The following is a 22,727-nucleotide window of genomic DNA, read 5'->3' on the forward strand; positions in this document are numbered from 1 at the left end:
CAGGAGAGCTCCAGGGCATGTTGAGCCTGTCTCACCCAGTCCTGATTGGCTGGACCCCAGCAGCAAGCTAACCTACCCGTTGGAGTGTCTGCCCCCTGGTGGTCAGTGCACATCATAGGGACTGGTTGAACAGTCGAACGGTTGGACACTTAGCATATTAGGCTTTTATTATATAGGGTAATCCATTCATCCGTTTACCTTCTCTCAGACCCTGCCTTTCAGATAAGTAGGGTTACATCCCTGGGGCTTTTTAAGGGGAGGGAATTCTAGGAAATGTCGCATTGCCTTTCTACTATCATCCAGTCTCCTAAGTTAAATTCTGGGAAATATAGAGGAAAAAATGTGTGTACTTTGGAGTCAGACAGACCTGAGTTTGAATCCAACAGACCTCTCATTATCAGCTGTGAAACCTGGAGCCTGTTATCCTCTCAGAGCAATTTCCTAATCTGTCAAATGGTGAAAACAAGACCTACTCTGCAGGGCTGTTATGAAGAATAAAGAATAGCATTTATAAGGCAGCTAGTGCAGGGTCTGGATCAGAGTACATGTTATTTCCCTAGTCTCGGGCATTCTTTCACTCCTTCGGAGTTTCACATTTACTCAGACATATGCGTGCCTGAAACACTTCATAAACTCAGCCCAGATGATTGACATATTACCAGTCATGATGGGTAAAGAACAGACTTGTAAGGCCCTCCCAGCTCTGGGATTGGAGTAACATAAATCTGCAGGCATTCAGCAGACATCCCCAGGCCAAATGCAGTCTCCTAGCACCAGTCATTAAGGTTTTTAGGTAACAGCTAGATAGATACATTTGCTAAGGATGGAGTCACAGAAAAATAGAGAAAGCCTGGCCCCTGATTTCTTTGTAGAACTGAGATGCTAGCCCTAGATTCATGCCTTCAGACATTTTTTATGAGATAGAATAAATATCTTGGGTTTTTTTTTTTTTAATATGGACCTGGAGAGCATTATGCTAAGCGAAATAAGCCAGTCAGAGAAAGATAAATATCACATGATCTCTCTCATTTGTGGAATATAATGAACAACATAAACGGATGAACAAAATAGACCCAGAGACATAAAAGCATCGAACAGACTGACCAACCTCAGAGGGAAGGCAGGGGAGAGGGGAGGGTGAGAGATCAACCAAAGGACTTGTATGCATGCATATAAGCATAACCCATGAACACAGACATAGAGGGTGAGGGCATGTGCTGGGGGGGAGGGGGGGTGGGAACAGCCCAGGAGAGGTCAATGAGGGGAAAAGGAGACATATGTAATACTTTAAACAATAAAGAATTTTTTAAAAAGAAAGAAAAATAGTTATATAGAGAAGAAAGAAAGAAAGAAAGAAAGAAAGAAAGAAAGAAAGAAAGAAAGAAAGAAAGCTCAATTTGCTTGCTAGTAAGCCAGTAGGACTTAACCGTCTTCCTGTTGTTAACACCATGTGTCTGACTTCTCCTGAGTCTCATACTAGCAGGCTCAGATCAATTGGCAATTGTGTTTGACAGAGCATGTAATTATTGATAGAGTTTTGAGCTAATTCAGTTAAAACTGCTCCCTGAAACTGGAGCGCTTAGAACCATTGACAAAAAGAAGATAGATATAAATGAACTTTTCATTTGCACTTGACTGACATTTAAGGCACGTCCAGGGCTCCAGTCCCAACCCCGGACCCCTGGGGTTCCACAGAGTTGGCGCTCACTCGATAAGTGGCTGGGTCTGATCACGTGCCCACCATTGGAAAAGCTTGGTTGTCCTGGGCCAGACTCAGCCAGATGAAGACTTACCACACATACACCAAAGTTAAAGCAGAATGAGGCCAGAGAAGAACCCACTAATTGTTCTGCACCCACAGAGGATAAGCTGACTATTGCCCTGAGAAAATGGGTTCTGGGGAGGACTTGGAGGTGGTCCATCAAGCTTCATGCGGCTTTAGCCTGTCTTGCCCATCTCAGGTGTGTTCCCTGGGTTCTCCCCAGGAGAAGCCTGAAGAAAGAAGCCAGCACTGTGGCAAAGCAGATCCGCTACTAACCGTGCTCTCTCTGTACTTCAGTTTGACTTTGTGGAGCTGCTGGATGGAAGGAGGCTCCTGACCCAGGAGGCACGGAGCCTGGAGGGGCCCCAGCGCCAGTCCCGGGGAGCCGTCCCACCCTCCAGCCATGAGACCGGCTTCATCCAGTACTTGGATTCAGGCATCTGGCACCTGGCTTTTTACAATGACGGGAAGGAGTCGGAAGTGGTTTCATTTCTCACCACTGCCATTGGTAAGGAACCGCCACCCTCTGGGGTCTGTGGGATGTTGTCTCTTTGCGTGAGAAGATGCTCGGGGATGCTGGGAGCTAAGGCTGATGGAGGAATGTGTCCTGCCCAGAGCTGCAGATGCCACCTGCCCTCTGGCATCAGGCCATCTGACCTTTGGACAGTGAGCCATAGGGAGATGAGGGAAGGGGTGACAGGAGGGGCTGGAAGGCATTCTGGGCTGGGCCCTGAGCCCAGGCTGTTGCCCACTGCCTTCCTTGTGTGGCCGGTGGCATGGTGTGTGGACCGGCAGCTACATTTAAAGTCCTGGGTGGGAGGGGACTGACAGTGACACAGGAACCCTGGAAGACCTTCCACATGGAGGCAACATTTCTCTTCTTGAAACTTCTCCAACACCTTCATTTTATTTTATTTTTTTAATTTTCTCCCTTGGTTCAACTCACTGATTTGTTACTTGGGTTTTTATGTTTTGTTTTGTTTTGTTTTGTCTGTTTTGCTTTGGGATCCATCAACTCCCGGCAGATGAGAAAACAAAGCAAAGGCAGAGAGACAGACAGACAGACAGACAGAGGTCAGTGCAAAGGGCTGGATGACCAATGTCATCAGTCAGGTTGGGGTTTTGTTAGGAACAGAGATGTTCTGCTCTCCAACAGAGTGAGCCCTGGTGTTTTAAACGAGTGCTAACACCTTCGCCGCCATCCGTCCCTCACAGTGGGAGGGGGGCACAGCTCCCAGTTCCGAGTGAGCCATCTGGAAGCCTGGCATCCTTATAAGGAATGTCTCCTCTTGACCCTCACATTCCATAGAATGTGTCCCCTCCTTCCTTTGCCACAAAGTGCTGCAGGACCCAGTGGTCAGTGGTTCAGGCAGAAATCATTTTTTCTGAGTCTATGTAGGTAGGCTGGAGATAAACATTTTCTACAAGAAAATAAAACTTCAGGAAAGGCAAAACCTCCTAACCAGAACCCTTGGGAAGGAGGCCTCTGCTTAATGCAGAGTCTGTGTAGCTTGGAGTCCACCTCAGAACTGTCTCAGTCCCTAGTGGGGAGTCCCTGACGGGGAAAATGGAGTTGAATAAAAACCTCTGAATCTGGTCCTTAGTTCCTAACACTCTTGCAAGACCCTGGTTCTTTCTTCTGAACAGCAGTAGTCATTTCCCGGTCACCTCTCTCTCATTCGCAATCTTGCCCTTCGAGTTGAGGCCGAGAATACCTGTCTGTTAAATGCGGGCTTGATTTATCAGCCTCTGCAGTAGCTGCGGTCCCAACAGTCCAGCCCTGGCTAAGTGCCAGCGGTGGGACCATCGGGCGCCTCGGCTCTGATGTGGGAAATACCACTTGGCTGTCCTTGTTTGGAAGGGTCTGTCCCAGCTGCTGGTCTCCGAGTGTCTGCAGGACAGGGACTCTGACATCATCTTCTCTGCACACCCCCCAACACCCAGCCAGGTTCCGACACCCAGCGTCACTCACTCAGTTCCTCAGGATGAGCGTGAGCGCGGCCTTTCCTCTGTTCGGCCAGCCGTTGGCAGGACAGACCGCAGCCGCAGGCCAGGCCTGGCGGGTGCCGTGCTGTGGTTTTCTCTCTGCATGCTGCCTTTGGGGCAAGTTCTGAATCTCGACCATTCACCTGTGATCTGACCCTGCACACGTTACTTATGTTTCCAGCCCTTGGTTTCCCGAGACCCTGGGATGCGAGGCTGTGCTCAGTGGTTACTGTGACCAGATGCTAACACGGGCATGCGCTCTGTCACTGGAGAGCCCGGGCTGGTCCTCGCCCTAGTTAGGCTGTCCCTGTGGGTTTGCCAGACTCCAGACCTTGTTCCTCTTTTCTCTCTGGACCCGGCAACCTGAGGGGCGCGATTCTCAAGTCATGAGTGGAGCCTGAGGTCCAGCTTCATGGCCTCACGGTCTGATTCCTCATCAGCATAGTTCACCAGCCAGCATCGAGTTCTGTGCTCGCTCAGAGCTAAGGCCTCATACAATCAGAATTCTGAATTTGTAATAACAGCATAAATATGAAAGGATATTAATACAAACCCCAAAGAAAGTGACTTTCAATTAGTCTGTGCCTCTTAGAGAAATATAAGGTAGGTCCAGCCAAGTGCCCTTGCCAGCTCCTGGCATGTCGGAGCTTGCTAACCGGCTTTGGCATACTTAAGGACACGGTGTTGCCTTTCCCTCTGGCATTCCTGTTCTCACCTAAATGATGAAATCTGTCTTCACCTCCCTTAACCCTCTGCTGTCTTTTAGAGCACATGGGCTCTCCTGTGCTCCTCAGAGTGTTAGGAACCACCTGGCGTCTTGTTCAAATGCCGATTCTGCTTCGGCAGATCTGAGTGGGTCCCCAGAGTCTGCATTTCTAACCAGGGCCTGGTGACACCGAGCCGCTCGTCTGTGGACCACATTTTGAGTAGCAAGGGGTTCTAGTATCTTATGTGTGGTCTCAGACATTGCTGTACGAAGGAATCACCTGGGAAGCTAGGTCAAAATTCGGGTTTCTGGGCCTTTTCCACGCAAATGATGATGGCCCAGTAGGGCGGAGGTAGAGCCCAGGTGATGCTGATGGTCTGTCAACTGAGCCCTGAAAGCAGATGCCTTATGAGTGCGGTCTTCCAGCCTTCCTGTCCTTCCTGTCCTTCCTGTCTCATGTCCGTCCTGTGACCATGGGCAGTCACCTCCCTCGCTAAGGTGACTCATTTTTCTTTTTTGGAAATTACTTTGCAATCTCCACTGGAAAGATTATAGAGAGCAGTTATCAAGAGCCTAGCGCAGGCTTTGGGCGCGGTGAGCACTCAATTACAGGGAAGTTGTTAATATTCTCTCCCGTCTCCTCCTCCGTCCTCCTTTCTCTTGCTGCCTTTCTGACTTGTCTGTCTTCCTTCACGCGACGGGGGTTAATGAATACCTTTTTTCTTTTAACGCAAAAACAGACCAATGGTGATGTTGCTATTAATCCCTTTCTCCCCCAGAGGCCCTGGCATTGAGTCTCAGCTGTCTGTGGTGGTTGCCGGTGAGTTATGACTTGTAATTTGTCTTGGCAGGTTAATTAAAAGTTTAGGTCTTGTTTTAGTGAAGTCATTATGGTCCCGCTCTACAATTGTAACTCTCAGGTTTGCTTAACACACATATTGGAATATGACCCTCCCTTCGTTACATGTCGAAATGCAGACTAGAATTTAAGAAGATCTGAGATGTCAGAATCCAGAGTATTTATGTCTGTTTGTAATTAAGTAAGAGGAGAAATAAGTGTGTTTAATTTAACAAATGGCTAGATGGTGTACGTTTTTGCTTTTCCCTCCATTTAATGCAATCCAGCTGATGATTTTAAAGTAAATGAGTTTATCTTTTGCCTTGGGGAAAAAATTCTAAAAGCACTTTACAAACTGTATACACAACTATATACACACAGAGACCTGATGTTGCCAGAGCTCCCTGTGAACTAGATGTACACACACACACACACACTCCACTGAAACCAAGTTTTAGAATGAAACATGGCAACTTTATTCAGAAAGAACAGTCTTCCCCCCACATGTGGAAATCCAGAATTTGAAGGTAACATCGTTTCTGGTCCTGGTACCATCGGGGTGGGTAGCCTTGCTGACGCCCAGTATTGAATGAAGTAAGAGGATGTAGACCAGTAGCCAAAATATATTTACCACCACAGTTCACAAAGCGCCTTACATACATTCTTTAAGCCTTGAAGTGACTCCATAAGGTGATTATTCTTATTTTTATTACCACCCCCTATTGCAGATGAGGGATGAGGCTCAGGGATGCTAAGAGAAAAGCCAGGGCTTGAATTTGCATCTGTCTGACTCCAAAGTTTGTGATCTTCCTTCTTTAGCAATCTGCCTCCTTCCCAGGATCAACCCCCCTTTTTTCTGTATTACACTTACCTCTGTTTTCCACCTATTCACTCATGCAGCAAATATTCATTTTTATTATTTTTTAATTTTATTTTTCAATTACAGTTTACATTCAATATTATTTGGTTTTAGTTTTAGGTGTACAGCATGGTGGTTAGACAGTCATATATTTTACAAAGTGTTCCCCTCAACCCATATTTCTAGTACCCATCTAACACCATATATGATTATAATATTATTGACTCTATTCCCTGTGTTGTACTTTATATCCCTGTGACTATTGTACTTCTTAATCCCTTCACCTTTTTCATTCAGTCCCCCAACTCCCTTCCCACTGGCAGCCATCAGTGTGTTTTTGTATCTATGAGTTTGTTTCTGTTTTGTTTGCTTGTTTATTTTGCTCTTTAGATTCCACATATAAGTGAAATCATGTGGTATTTGTCTTTCTCTGTCTGACTTATTTCACTTAGCATAATACCCTCTAGGTCCCTCCATGCTGTTGCAAATGGTAAGATTTCATTTTTTACTGCTGAGTGATAACCCATTGTATATATGTACCACCATTTTTTTAGCCAGTCATCTATTGATGGGCACTTGGGTTGCTTTCATATCTTGGCTATTGTAAATAAAGCCAAATATATCCACATAGTATATTCTTTCAAATTAGTGTTTTGGATATTTACCCAAAAGTGGGATCACTAGGTAATAAGACAGTTCCTTTTAATTTTTTGAGGGACCCTCATACTGTTTTCCATAGTGGCTGCATGAATTTGCATTCCCACCAACAGTGCATGAGGGTTCCTGTCATGTAGCAAACATTTAGAGCACTTCTACTGTGTGTTGGGGACCATACTTAACTCTTTTCTGTATATAATTTAATCCTCACAAGACCTTAGATGGTATGCATTTTTATCTCAACTTTACAGATGAAGAAATTGAGGCTCAGAGAATTTAATTGACTTTCCCAAAGTCTCAATTAGTCAAGGCAGAGCTAGGGTGGAAACCTGGTCTCCAAATCCCTCACTCTCCACACTATGCTACAGTGTCTTACTGTTTGCAATGATACTATTAAATATTTTATTGCCATTTATATTATGCGGAATATAATTTCCCCCTTATTAACTTGCAAGTATCTTACATCAACCCAAGAAATTTTCTTGAGAAGCCATTAAAAAGACCATGAAAAAAATATCACAGCATCCAAAACTTTTCAAATAAAAATATCTTCATATGCATTGCTTGCAACCCTAAGACCTGACAAGTCAGCATTGCAGCAGTTTGGGGCTCCGATAGCATCTTATCTTTTAATTTTGGTTGATGCTGAAACATAAAAGAACAGATCAACCTGACGTTGATAACTTTCACATAACCTTCTATCTTCCAAGGTCGTCAAATAACAGAGGTGCCCCACAGTGGATTTGGAAACCCAGAAAAAAGAAATGAGAATCATTGTTAGAAAACATAGACCCTGGTAATTTTTATGAGGAATGTGCTCTGGTCTGAGGACATTCGTGCTAATTAAAGAGAAAGATCCTTTTGCTCATGCCCAGGCAGTCGCTGTAAATCGACCTATAGTATGTCCAGGGACTAGACAAATATGGCATTCCTGCTCCTTCTCTGGTTGGAGATACAGAGGAGGTATGACATGGTTTCTGGCAAAAGTAGTTCATGGTCTAGAAGAAGCATTTACATAGTAAGTGCCTCTAATCCAAGGACAGGACAAAGAAAGGTCACTCCTGGAGTCACTGGTGAAAGCACCATGAGGATGGGAGAAAGGCAGGGGCGTGTCTGGGTGGGTGGGCCAGGGAGGGCTCACTGAGGAAGTGGCATTTGATGGGACCTTACAGGGTGGGTAGAATCTTCACATTTAAGGAAGGAAAATGGGAGGGGAAGTTGTGGAGGAATTCATTCTAGGTAGCAGGAGCAGCAGGAGCAAAAGGCAGGTAGGCAGAAATTAATTGCTGGCTGTGAGGAGCCAGCAGTTCTGTTTGACTAGAGCACAGGAGGCCCTGAAGGGGAGAAGTGAGCCATCAGGGAGAGCCTTGAATGCCACCCTAAGGAAAAAGTTCATTCTGCGGGCTTTGGAGCAAGGACTAAATTGATTAGAGCCAGAGGGTTTACAAGAGCTCATTAATTTATGTAACCAAAAGAGGTTACTGTGATTGAGCTTTGTGATTTCATGAGAAAAGAAAAAAAGGCGGGAAAGGGGGAGCCAGGAAGGACAGAGGGACTGATTCAGTGGCATTAGTGGTATCTTTATCTGCTGTTCCTGCAATCCAGTCCTCTTTCCTAGCTGGGAATAGATACTTTCACATAACCTTCTATCTTCCAAGGTCATCAAAATTGGGTCCTTTATGATTTCCCAAAGCCCACTGGACCGTGCTACTTCTATATGCCCCTGGCTTTGACTGGGTAAAACCACTTACTGTTCATTAGCCTCTTGAGTGCTCTGGCAAGGATATGGAGAGAAGAATCCAGGACATTCTAAACTGTAATTTGTGTAAAAACCTGCACTACTTCCAAGAAGAAACTAAGAAAAGTGATTAGGAATGATTTCCAGTTTTGAATAGGCTCTGCCTTCACCACTCTTCATATCCCCTTCCTCCAAATGATAAGATATCATGCAGTGACGAGCAATCAAGGTCTCTCGGTAATCGGTTAACCTTCTTGTAAATGACATTGGCAGCACTTTGTGAATTTTCTCCGGGAAACACTGCTTTGGAAAAGTGCCCAGTGCATTCACCTGTCCCTGAAAGCAGGACTTATTTGGAGCAGTTCTGGTAAAAGCAGGATGAAACTATAGGCTGAGGGAGAGCTCAAGTCAGCACATCGGATATAAACCGTGGCCAAAAACCTGTTCAGTGGAGGAGAACTCAGAATATCCCAGCTGCATCTGCAGACAGGAGGCCAGCCCTGCCAGCAGCTGGCCCTGCCACCGAGGACGATGAGCGGGCAGCATCCCCACTGCCCACAGCCCACCCCTCGGCTCCCCGGGATCTGTCTCCACTGCTGAACCTTCTGAATTCTTTGGGACCTGGGACAAGGAGAGGGGAGGAGAAAAGGTACCTCAAGGGTGTAGTAGGTACCAAGCAACAAAGCTGGTCTCTGAGAAGAGTTAGAAATGTGTTTCGTGTGCAAATAAGATTCGTGCCAGTGGGGTTTTCATGTCCGTGCGCCTTCTCAGTCTAGGGTGTGTCCCCAGGGCCGGCACCGCAGCCCAGCGGTGGTATCAACCAGGCTCTTTTGTTCTCCCTTGTGCGCCAGCTGCTGTCTTCATGCTCGTGGCCCTAAGATGCTGATCCACCTTCAGAACTTGTGTCTGCATATTAGACAGGAAGAAGAAGAAAGGGGAAGGAGACAGCTTTTCCCTAAAGCACATAGCCCACATTTCTCTGGCAGGGCTGTGTCACTTGGACACTCAGGGCTGCACGGAAATCTGAGAATGTGGGTATTTTTAGCTTGCTACGTTGGCACTCAAACAAAATTCGCATTCTCTCAGGAAGAGGGAAGTGAACATGGGTCATCAGTGTCTGTCCCGGCGTCACTGTGTCTGTCTGGGTCCACAGGTGCCCACTGAGAGCCAGGTGCTGCCGGGGCACTTACATACAACCATGAGGCAGACACGGTGCTGGCGGGGGAGGTTCTCACGGACTAGTCAGTGAGGCTGAGAAAACAGCGAAGCTGATCCATGTAACTGAGGAAGAGGGCAAAGGCTTGGCTCAGTCTCTTTATAATACCCAGGGAGCAAGGCCTTTATTATTAGGCCTCAGAGCCCTGGAGGATGTGTTAAGGGGGATGGACAGAAGGAGCAGGTCCAGAGAGGTTGCAGGCAGACCTAGATGCTGCGTCTGTTCACTTTCTCATTCCACCGGTGATTACTAACTGCCTTTCATATGCCATGTCCTAAGCAGGCATTGGTATCTCTGGTATATAAAAGAGCCAGGCTTCCTGCTCTGGAGAAGTTTATAGACACGCTTGGGACAGCTGGAGATGGATTCTTAAGTTTAAATACAATCATCAAATATATATATGTATATATGATACGTAATGGTAAATGGTAAATGGTCATTGTGGTAAGGAAAAGAAGAGGGTACTCTAGAGAAACAAACAGGCCGCCTAATTTAGATTGCTGGGGCAGGGGTGGGAATGGGAGCTGTTTAGATGAAAGTTTGGAAAAAGAATATGCCAAGCAGAGGGAAGAGCATGTGCAAAGGCCCTGGGACAGGCAAGAGCTGGGGCTGTTGGAGGAACTTGAAGATGATCACATTGTAGGGTGTGGGGATCAATGGGCCAAATGGTATGAGGGAAGGCTGAAGAGGGGCCAGGAGGAGACTGTACAGGGCTTTCATATGGCCTGCGAAGAGTTTTTCCTTTTGTTTTTTTTAATGTTACCCAAGGGTAACAGGAAGCCACTGTGGGAGGTGGAGCTACAGTGACCTGATTTTCATGTTGGAAAGTTTTTTCTGCTATAGGAGCTGGACACAGTTAGGAGGCTGTGGCAGTTGTCAGACTGGAGGGCTTGGACATGGAGATAAATGAACAGATTTGAGCTATATACTGACCCTTGGAGATTATTGGCAAACCCCCCAATAAGGAGTTAAGATGGTGTTTCCTAAGGGAAGAGATGAAAGGAAGAGAAAAGGGCTGAGGAACCGTACATTCTGGGGGTGAGTGATGCCGTGCAGCTGGCAAAGGAGATTGTGAAGGTCAGAGGTTGTGAGTGGGAGGGGCCTAGAAGGATGTGCTGGTGGGAATTTCAGTAGAAAGAATCCATGTATTTTAGGACTCCTCCATCAGCTTTATAGCCATCCTCCTCCTCCTGCAGCCAGAGCTTCCATCTCCCTTCCGGTTTATGTTATTGCCACTATGGGATACATTATGCCACAAGTCTTCACACACCTTTTACTTATTTAAATCTCACTTTTAAAGATGATAAAACCGAGGCTTAGAGAAGTCCTATGACTTGTCCAGGGTCACACAGCCACCAAGTGGCAGAGCCAGGATCATAACCACAGCAGTCTACTGACTGAGCACTGATTCGGTGCCAGGCACTGCGCTGGGGGCATTACTACTTAGTTCTCAAAACAAGCTGGAAGTTAGATTATGCGTGTTTCCACATCATAGATAAAGAAACTGAGGCTTGGAGAGCTCGTGCTATTTGCCAAGATCTCCTAAGTAGGAAATAGCAGCGTGAGGTTAGCACCCCAAAGCCCAGGCTCTTTCTCTTACATGTTAGCGGCCAGGTTTCTAGTGCGCAATGACATCCATGTGTGTCCTCATACACTCTCATAGCCAGAGAATTGTCGCTGTAGATGGGGTCTCAGAGATTATGCCATTCACACCTGCTGGGCCCGCTGTGTGCCAGCAACGTGCCTGCCGTCAGCAGCTGCAGGGGACCCATCTGCCTTGTTCTAACGAACAGCCTGACTCGTACTGACTCCAAGGAGCCCCTCCTCCCAGCCCATCCAGGTGGAGCTTCCAGCGGAAGAAATTTTATCAGTGATAGTTTCATTTTATTTTCTGACTAGAGGCCTGGTGCACGAAATTAGTGCATGGGGGCGGGGGGGTCCTTCAGCCCAGTCTGTGCCCTCTCACAGTCTGGGAGCCTCTCAGGATTGGGCTTAAGCTGGCAGTTGGACATCCTGCTCCTTAACACTGCCATGGAAGCGGGAGAGGCTCCCACCACCACCACTGTGCTCGCCAGCCATGAGCCCAGCTTCTGGCTGAGTGGTGCTCCCTCTGTGGGAGCGCACTGACCATCAGGGTGCAGCTCCTGCATTGAGCATCTGCCCCCTGGTGGTCAGTGCGCATCATAGTGACTGGTCGTTCTGGTAGTTGCTTAGGCTTTTAGTATATAGATAGCTCTTTTCTCTCTCAGTTGTCAAAGGCAGCTCATCCCCATCTTGCCAGCTAGCATTTCTATTGCAAATCAGCATCTTTAGGAGGGTTCTCACACGGTGGTATCTTTTTTCTTTCCCTTTACAGCACCACTGGTATGTGGGGCCTGGCTAAATGTCTGCCCTGCTGTTCTGTAATGCCATCTGCTGGACTTGGCATTGGTGGTAGATAGTTGAGGTTGTTGCTGTGGCCAGAGAGGCAGTGTGGTCCAGAGAAAGGGCAAAGCCTTTGGAGGCCAGCCGACCTGGGTTCGAATTCGAGCTATCCTGTTTATGAGCTATGGGACTTTGAATAAGTCTGAGCCCCGCCAAACTTACCTGTAATTCGGAAAAAATAAAACTCACTCCAGAGCATCTGACACCGGCATGAAAGCATGTGATTCATAGTAAGTTCTCAGCGTGTTTTTAATTCAACATTTGCTAAGCATCTATATTGCTAAGTGCTAGAGATTCATCAGTGAACAAAACAGAAGCCTTGCCCTCAAAGAGCCTGTAGTCAACTGGGCTATAAATTAAACCATCACTGAAAAATGTCCATAATAATTCTCATAAGAGGTGATCTGCTCTGACAGAGGGGTCTCTGCAAGCTCCCAGAGGAGCAAGTTGGAGGCCGCTACCGCTGCCAGGGGTGCAGGAGGAGGTGGAGGGACCTAAAGGACTTATTGTGAGAAAAGCGCTCAGTGAGCTGGAAAGCAGTGTACAAATATTAGTTATTACCCGCTTGGGGCCAAACGGAAGTGAGAAGCAGAAAGGAACTATGGGAAAAGAGTTACTAAAAAGAAAAAAGGAGGCATTGAGATAAGAGAGTAACTATCTCTGCCCAACCATGGATGTGGTGGTCCCTGTGACCAGGCAGGAAGGGATCGCTCTTTGCATTTTAGAAATGAGGAAACAGAGTCCATGGCCAGTGGCTCGCATGAGGACCCGAAGCCAGGTCTTCTGCATCCAACCCAGCAACTTCTCCTGGAGCCCAGCTGCCTGGAACGGGACTCTGAACATGGCAAACCTGCCTCTTCTCAACAGTCTCACTATCCAACAAATATTTGTCAAGTACCAACCACGTGCTATATGTACCAGCCTATTTTTATTTTTACCTTATGGATGAGAAACTGAGGCCTGAGGAAGTTAGGTCATTTGTCCATCAGAGGGTCAGTGAGCACCAAGGGGAAGGGTCAATGATGACAGGTGCTCCCTGCAGCCTGGAACCTTCTTCTGTGGACGTGAACTTCTTGTGGGCAGCTCTGAAGGAAGGAGGGCACCAATGCCAGTTCAGGCACTGCCAGAGGCACCTGGCTGGGGAATGCTCTTTCGGTCCTGGGAGATCTGTGCATTCCAGGGCTGCTGGATTCAGAGGCCAGAGCAACTCTGACACCATTTCAGATCCCGCAGTCATGTTAGGCCGGTACTGCTGCAGCTCACACCATGGAAATGTGGGTTCTAAAACATCCCAAGGCACTGTTACTTGTCCTTAGACATTTGATCTGCTTCTGATTCCATAAGGAGCTCCTCAAATGTTTCATTCTAGTTTCAGACCTTGTCATTCTTGACAAACTCCTCCCTGCCTCTCTGAAACTACTTGGGGAAATCAATAATATTAATAGCTACTGTTTGCTCACTGCCTACTATATCTAAGTATTATCCTAGATGTTTTACATAAACTGTTTCAGACCCTCCCAACAGGTAGACAAAGTCGGTACTTTTTCCCCAGAAGAAAGTGGAGCTCAGAGTGTGTAAATGACTAAGCAGAGGTTTCACACCAGCCGGTAAAGGAGCTGGAATTTGAACCCAGGTCTGTCTGACTCTGATACCCACACTTTTCTTCTCATCTTCTTCCTCGCCTATGCCTGTTGTGTCCACTGGGAGTGGGTAGAGGGCATGAGGGTGTGGTGCCCAGAGAAGAGCCTAGAAAATGAGGTGGGGGCCAACCTGGGAAGGTGAAGGTCCTTGTGGTCCAGCTCAGAAGCCTGGTTTTCAAGGCAGAGGGGAGCACAGGGTCATTTTTAAGCAAACGTGTAGTGTGACTCGGGTCTTGGACAGATGTCTTTGGCAGTGGCATATACTACTGGGTTGGTTTCTCAGACTAACACAGGGAAACCAATTGGAAGACTATTCAGTAACCAGCAGGGTTAGATGAGAGATGAGGGCCTGAATTGGGGCAAATGCCACTGCTCTTGTATAAAGGAGGGGATGCATTCCAGGATGTTACAGACTGGTTTTGACCTTGGAGAATAGAGGCATTGTTATATCATTAATTAAGAAATAGGAGAGGACGTGGGTTTGTTGGGGAAAGGAAGTAGGGAGACAGCAAGTTCACATTAAATGTGAGCTGCTAAGAGATTTCCAAGTTGGATGTTAGTTGTTGGCAGTTACCAATAGGCAGATGGATAAACAGGTGTTGACTCGAGGAACAGCTGTGACCTGGAGATGGAAACCCAGTGGGCGTCATCAGTGTGGATGCCAGAGGGGGCAGGTGGGAGGGTAGAGGAGTGAGAAGCAGGGACTCAAGGATGGAACCCCACCATTCAGAGGGTGGGCACAGGGGGAGAGATACATAGAGATTAGCTTTAGAGAAAAGCTAGGGAGCTGATTACAAAGAAGCTGCTGGAATTGGTCATTAGGAGGCCATTGGCAACCTCAGTGGGAGCAGTGTCCACCTCCTGTCGCAGGTGGAAGTGGGGTCACCACGAGTTCAAGAGTGAGTGAGAGGTGTGGAGTGGAAACAATTCCTTCTAGACAGAGCAGGGAAGGAGACAGATCTGAGGAACCTGAGGAGGAGGCAGGTTCAAGGAAAGGTTTATTTAAGGTGGGGGGGGAGCCTTGAACGTGTTGTCAGCTGTGGGAGAGGAGCCAGGGGAGAAGATGGGAGGCCCAGGAGAGAGGGGAGATGATTAATGGAAGGAGGTGGGAGACAGAACAAAGGGCAGATGCAGAAGGGCTAGACCTAGGGAAGGAGGAGAGACACATCCTGTGGGACAGGAGTGAGCAGTGAAGATGAGAAAGGATGAAGTGTGAAGGTGGAGGAGAGTGGAATACAGGACAGGGTCCGCACTGATCTCAGGATGCAGTGCTTTCTAGAAATGACTGCCTTACCGACTAAGCCCTTTATGGCCTGGATTGTGTGCTCCCTTCCACGAAAAGGGAGCCTCCAGGCAGCACTGAATCAAATCAATTCTCTGGTGTAATACAGCAGTAGAGAGAGCGGTAACGTGGCTTAGTGGTTAAAGAGTAGATTGGAAGCCAGGTGGCCTGGTTTACATCCAGTCTCTACCACTTATTGACTGTGATAGAGAACCCATCATTGCCTCAATTCCCTTATCTGAAAAATTAGTACCCACTTCATGGGTGTAATTATGAGGGCAGAATGAAATATGTGTTAAATACTGAGAACAATGCCAGGCACATGATAGGTGCTATACAAGTGTTTGTTAGTTATTGGCAATATTAGTTGCTAGTAACTTTCAAGAGTTTACAGGGTCTGAGGAGTATGTTAAGTGTTATACATGCATTATCTAACTTAAATGTTGTAACAGTCTCAGGGAGGCAGGAGCAATTATGTCCTTTATATAGATGAAGAAACAAGGTTCAGAGAAATTAACCAACTTGCCCACGGTCCCACAAGGAATAGCACAGAGCCAGGATTTGCGTCTGAGACGGGCTGACTCTAGAATCCATGCTACACTGGTTTTTGCACACTTTACCCAGGCCCCTCCCAAGTCAGCACCCACTTCCCTGGCTCCCCTCATTTCCCCTTTCCTGTGACAATGGGGGACACCTCAGCTCTGCTCCGAGGACCCTACGGGGGTGTGCTTTGTCACTCCTCAGCACTTCTCTGGGCCAAAGAGTTTGGACCAAAGGATCTCTCTACATGTGGAAAGAGCGCTTTATCTTTACAGTCAAGCAAAGGTTTAGTGGTTGCAAACCTAGCAGAGGTTTGGGGCAGGTTTCTTGCTGGTTGAAGGGAGCAGTGGACCCTCTGTTGAAATGACAGGACTGTGAGTGTTATATGAAGGGTTATAAAAAGCCATAAGCCAGAAACCTCAGAACATCTGGTTTCAGTTTGAGTAGCTGCTTGTTCATGCCTTTATCTGAGCAGCGCTCATGTTCAGGGCTAATAGAAGCACAGTTTGTTTCATTCCTGGTTCATATTACATATCAGCCTGATTTTTTATTTTCATTTGTGTCAAAGGCCAAGGAATCCATGCGAGAGTGCAAGGGATGGACTGTATATTTTAGGAAAGTGAGAAAAAGTCCTGTATCCAAAGGCAGGAAGGCTGGGGTGGTATTTTTCACAAATACTGCCTGAGTTTTCTCAAATCTATAAATGCAAGCTATTCTTGAGGAAGCTTTTATTGGGGAAGTTGTACCACACTTGTCTCTTTCTTTTAAATGCTAGTGGAGGAACGTGAAGTCTGTGGAGCTTCGCCCAGGTGCTAAGCACTACCCTAAGCGTTTTCATTCTCACAACCAGCCTTTGCCTGTCAAAGTTATCCCCATTTTCCGATGAGGCGGCAACTGTGTTCCACGTCACACCGGCTTCAAGCCCAGGTGCATCTAGTTCACACTTATTGTGCAAGTTCCCAACATTTTTTTTATTGTACTGGCTGAGATAGGTCTTCGGTGTTCCATACATGATATAAATAAATAAATAAATAAATAAATAAACCTTTGAAGACAATACCAGGTCATAACAATACTGAAAATGAAAAAATTCTTTGCATAATAAAGATTTCTAGTCAAAATCCAATGCTTCCTGATTAAATGGTAGACGGGTTCCCTTTAAAATCACTTTGAAGCCCGGCCAGTGTGGCTCAGTGGTTGAGTATCGACCTATGAACCAGGAGGTCATGGTTCGTTTCCCAATTCCTGGTTAGGAAACATGCCTGGGTTGCGGGCTCGATTCCTCAGTGTGGGGCATGCAGGAGGCAGCTGACCAATGATTCTCATCATTGATGTTTCTGTCTCTCTATCCCTCTCCCTTCCTCTCTCTCTAAAATTAATAAAGATATATAGTTTAAAAATAAATCGCTAAGAAATAAGGATATATTTTTTGCTAGCATTGTTTTAGAAGTTTTGACCAATATGAGACATTCTACAGAGACAAGAGTGTCAGACAATGCCATCCCTACGCATTTGTGAAGCATGTGTTTATATTCCTAGAGAACACACACACGTTAATTGGAAAACTATTTTACTTAATAAGAATTCAGAGCTTGTAACTGAGGTACACGGTAGCTTCACAAAAGTCAATAGATTTCCCATATACGTACAATAACCAGCTATGAAATATAATGAAAAATGTCTCAGTCAAATAAATCAATAAAAATTAAAATATCATCTTAATGAGAACTATATGTGACCTGTGTGACAAAAACTGTGAAATTTTATTGCGAACTATAAAACAGGACATGAATAATTAGGAAATATAACATGTTCCTCGATGAGAAGGTGAAATACTCTAAATATGTCAGTTTATAGGTTAATGGAATGCCAGACAGAATCCTAAAGGGAATTTAGGCGATCTGGTTGAATAGTTTAAGACCTCAACTGGAATAATAAACAGATGAAAGTATAGAAAAAATTGCAAAAAGAATAATGAAACGGTACTCATCTTTAAACATATTAACATACTATAAATCTATAATACAAGAGAATAGGAGTCGAGCAGGCTAATGAAAGAAAATGGCCTAGAAGCATTGCCAGTTCTGTGTAAAAATTTAATATTTGAAAAGGGGAGAATTGCAAATGATTGGAGAAGAAAAGGTTTAATCAGTAAATGTTGCTGGAATAACTTGGAACACCTCGGGTTAACCCAGAGTCCACAGAGTGGCATTCTGAGGGACAGATGTGGTTGAGAGACATGGAGAAGTTTTTGTAACCTACAGTGTTGGCCCAATATTTAAAAATTGGACAATTTCCCATAAAACTATAGGGTTATGGTTTACCTTTACAAATTAGAAGACCAAAATCCTTGCAGGAACAAGCCTCTGCCCCATTAAGTATTCTGTAATTTAACACAGTCTCCACCTCCTCGCTTTTCTTATACTTGACCTGCCCCACTCCTTTAACTTACCTGCCTGGCCCCTGGAGGAATTTGAGTTTTTACCCTGTGATTCAGACTTCACCTCACACCATATGCACAAATAAATTCCAGATGGATTAAAGAGGTAAATGCTTAAAAGTCAAACCAAAAAAGGGTAAAACCCAATATGCACATATCTCTGATTTAGAGAGGACTTTTAAGCTTGAAAGTCATTGAAAAACTCACAAAGCAAAAGACTAAAAATGTAAAACTTCCATATGTCTTAGAAGACATATAAAAATAAAAAAAAAGTGGTAGACTGGGAAAATACTGGCAATAATTATGAGAGATCAAGGAAGAGTTACTATCTATATTAAAGTGCATATCCTGTGGGAAAAATTATTGATTTCATAGATAAATAGCTAAAGCTCATAGATAAATGGCTAAAGTGTAAAAAGCTTCCAAAAATATATAGTATGCTATAAACATACCTGAAATATGCTTAACTTCATTAGTAATCTAAGAAGTGCAAATTAAAATAATTGTGTATCTTTATTTTTACTTAATAAATTAGAAATACCCTCCAGGTTAATTTCCAATCCTGAAGGGGTACAGTGCAACTGTACCCATATATATTACTGGTTGCATTGTAAATCAATACACACTTTGGGAAAGCAAATTGGCATTTTGTATTAAATCATAAAAATGTTCATATTTTCAACTTCTGACTCTTTCTTAAATAAACGAATATGTTGGGAAATCTGCTTGCTTATCTCAGCATTGCATACAGTTGTGAAAAATTGGAAACAATACAATTTCTAATAAGAAGAAAGCATATAAGAAAGTATGGAATATTCACTTAATGCATATCATTCAGCCATTAAAAATTACAATTTTAGCCCCAGCAGTTTGGCTCAGTGAATAGAGCATTGGCCCTTGGACTGAAGGGTCCCAGGTTCAATTCTAGTCAAGGGCACGTACCTCAGTTGCAGGTTCCCCAGCCCTTGTTGGGGTGCGTACAAGAGGCAACCAATCAATTTGTCTCTCTCACATCGATGTTTCTGTCTCTCACTCTCCTTTCCATTCTCTCTAAAAATCAATGGAAAAATATCCTTGGGTGAGGATTAACCAATATATATATATATATCTCCTATATAATAAAAGGCTAATATGCAAATCAACCTAAAGGCCGAACAACCATTTGCTATGATACGCACAGACCACCAGGGGGCAGATGCTCAACGCAGGAGCTGCCCCCTGGTGGTCAGTGCACTCCCACAGGGGGAGCACTGCTCAGCCAGAAGCCAGGTTCACAGCTGGCGAGAGCAGCGGTGGTGGCAGGAGCCTCTCCCACCTCCGTAGCAGAGCTAAGGATGTCCAACTGATGGGGAGTGGGCCTAAGCCATCAGTCAGACATCCCCCGAGGGCTCCTGGACTGTGAGAGGGCACAGGCCGGGCTAAGGGACACCCCCACCAAGTGCACAACTTTTGTGCACTGGGCCTCTAATATATATATAATTTTAGCCCTGGCCAGCATAGTTAGGTGGTTAGAGCATCGGCCTACACACCAGAGGGTCTCAGGTTTTATTTCCGGTCAAAGGCACATACCTGAGTTGCAGGTCTGATCCCAGCTCCCAGTCATGGCCTGTGTACGAGGCAATCAATCCATGTGTCTCTGTCACATCAATGTCTCTCTCTCTCTCTCTCTCTCTCTCTCTCTCTCTCTCTCTCTATCTCTCTCCCTCTCCCTCTTCTCTCCCCTCCCCTCTTCCATTCTTTCTAGAATCAATGGAAAAAATATCTTCACTCCTGGAGCACAGATTTTAAAAAATACCATTTAAAATAATATGAAACATGGGAAAATACTTATAATTTTCAGCTCCAGAAATAGGACAGAAGTTATGTTTACAATATGAACACATCTATTAATAACAATGTGACTAATTCAGTAGTTTAGAAGCAGGATTTGAACTTCAGTTCAAGCCTTTCTACTCTGAGACCGCTGCCATTCCCACCTGCTTACTTCCTGCTGTTGAAACCAAAGTGACATTTCGAGGGTGTTGGTCAGGGTATTGGTCGGGTGGCGTTGGGAGTCTGAAGCTCTTCCAAACTGAACCTCATGCAGCTCTTCACAGCACTAGCTGATGGGGGCTTTGAAAGAGGAGGCTTTCGTCAGCCTAAGAGCTGGGCTTCTCTAAAAGTTTCCCATTCTCCACAGTTGGTGCAAGTGATAGAACGGGCCAACCTAGAGGACCGGCCAAGGATCCAAGTTGAACCAAAGTCTGCTGCCAGTGTCATTTCTTAAGCGCTGCAGGTGAACGGACACACATGTGTTCCTTCATCTCTCTGTGCATATAAATATTTTCATTGTTTTGTTTTTACTTTTTAAAGAATGCATTAAGTTAAACCCATTAACCACGAAGGCTTAACGCCATGCTTTCTAAATCAGCTTGGCTTGAGGTGAAAGACAAGAGCCCAGGTGGTCCCTCCATCTCGAATGCCTGGTGTTAGAGGACACCGGAGAAGGCTCAGTGGAATTCACCTTAAGAAAGAAAGCGTATTTGAAAGAATCCTGGGATTTGAAACCTGAGCCTGCAGTTCTGTGCCCCACATCCTCCTTGACCAGAACAGACACGAATTTTCTGTGTAGCAGAGTTGGCCTCGGCAGTAATAACCCGCTATGTTGTACAGGACCTTCAGCTTACTCAGCACAATGGCACACAGATTTTCATTATTATTTTGTTCTTTACAACCCAGTGAGGTAGGGTGGTACTCGGATTATTGTTGCTTTTTAGGAAAAGCAGCAGCTGAGCTTCAGAAAGAAAGGCTCTTTTATTGGTCCAAGGTCACACAGCAAGTCTATGGACAAGCCTGGGTTTAAATCCAAGTCTGTTTGATGGGTTGACCCACTTATTCACTTATCCTTGCAAGTATGCGTGCATTCAGTATGTGTTTCTCCCACACCTTCTGCACGCCAGGCCCTCTGCTAGGCAATGGTGGCACCTGTGACCAGGCGGACAGGGACGTGCCCTGGAGGTGCTCCCAGCCTGGAGGGAGGACAATGATCAGTGACTATGATGGGCTATGAAGGAGAGGGGTGGGTCTTGGGGAGCACTGAACAAGGGGAGCTCACCTAATTGGGGTAGGGTCAGGGAAGACTTATTGTGAGTACATGACATCTAAGCTGAGACCTCAGATATTTGATAAGGAGAGCAAGGTGAGTGGCAAGCTGTGGGAAGAGAGGAGGATTTTAGACAGATGCCTGAGGACCACCAGTATTTAATGGGAGGGAGGGAGAGCCAGGAAAGGCGGGTGGGGGTGAATGGCTATCAGAAAGTATGCTGTTACTAAAGCCGAGGGAAGAGAGAGCTTCAGGAAAGAGGGACTAGAAAACAGTCTCGAATTTTATTGAGAGGAACTTGGCGTTGGGTGTATTGTTTATCTCCCTCCTGGAGTCCCACCATAATGAGAGCAATGATGTAAAACAAACAAATGAGGAACAAACCCACAAGGACACAAAGAATAAGAGACAATGGCCATCCAGACAAGTCAGGAAAAGAGCAAGTGGGTTGTGTCGGCAGCAGGAGAGAGCTGAGTGCTGGGCCCTGCTGACTGTGATGCCGGGGAGGAGCAGAGCCCCAGGACACCTCTGCAGGAGGCTCCGGTGGGTGCCTGAGGGCAAGGGCGGGCCTGGAGTGATACGTGGATGAGTTCAGGTGTAAGTCATATGTGAGCAGCAGCAACTGGACCCTGAGGGTTCCCCCTTCATCTCACATAGACAATCAAATTATCAGTCAGGTCTAGGGTAGGATAAAGGTATTTACAGCCATGCACAGTCCTGAAGTCATGCCTCCCATTCACCTCTTTTTCAGGAAGCTTCTGGGAAATGCCCTCCACCAAAACCTTACAGTGAACCCAGAAGGGGGGGGTCCAGGAAACAGGGAGTTCTGTGAGTGAGAGGGGTGGAGAGACGTCCCAGAGCAGTGGGTGTGGAGCAGGCCGAGGCAGCAGAGCAGACCGCAGTGGGGCAGAGCAGGCGGAGCAGGCTCCCACCTAGTGCACCACGGATGCCAGCGTTATTGTTATTCCCAACTCCACTTCCACGCGTTCATACTTACTGTTCTCACAAAAGTCACACAGTTGTCCAAATGCACTGTGACCTCTGTATGCCCAACTAATTCCGATAAAAAGCAGATCAATTTAAAAACATATGGATTGATTGTACATTCATTTATTTTTAGCAAAGCACTAAGCTGCCCCCCGGGAGAGACAGCTGCATGCAGGTCTCGGGTCCTTGTCCTCTCAGAGGGTCTCACAGCCAGGGAAGGCGGAACACTGATAGCACCGAGACAGCAGGTGGGGGACCGCGTAGTGCAGAGTGACTGGTCAAGGGAATTTTGAGAAGACCATCCAGGAGGGTCACTACAGCCTACGGTGACCAAGAAGGCATAGGAGGGTTTGGATAGGAAGAAAGGACGGGAGGAGCCACAGAACAGAATCCAGGGTGAGGGCTGCTTGGAGTGCAGCGTGAGGCTGTGTCTCCGGGAGGGGGATGAGCAGGTTCCATTTCCAGCTCTGCAGCCACCCAGCTGTGCGATCTTGAGAAAGGTGGTTATCCTCCCTGAGCTCGGAAGGCTTTAATGAGATAACACAGCAGACTGTGCCTGACACTCCGTGG

General features: G+C 46.0%; 1 protein-coding gene across 4 annotated transcripts in view; it reads left to right on the forward strand.

The window, feature by feature from the left end:
• TENM4 (teneurin transmembrane protein 4) overlaps positions 1-22,727 on the forward strand; it is a 377,541-nt gene that overhangs the window by 199,099 nt on the left and 155,715 nt on the right. For all 4 annotated transcript variants that reach the window (XM_054725404.1, XM_054725405.1, XM_054725406.1 and 1 more), the window contains one exon: positions 2,060-2,270. In XM_054725404.1, coding sequence (XP_054581379.1) covers positions 2,060-2,270 — 211 coding nt within the window. The remainder of the gene's footprint in view (positions 1-2,059; positions 2,271-22,727) is intronic.

The sequence above is a fragment of the Eptesicus fuscus genome, chromosome 13 (genome assembly GCF_027574615.1).
Source record: "Eptesicus fuscus isolate TK198812 chromosome 13, DD_ASM_mEF_20220401, whole genome shotgun sequence".
Taxonomy (NCBI): domain Eukaryota; kingdom Metazoa; phylum Chordata; class Mammalia; order Chiroptera; family Vespertilionidae; genus Eptesicus; species Eptesicus fuscus.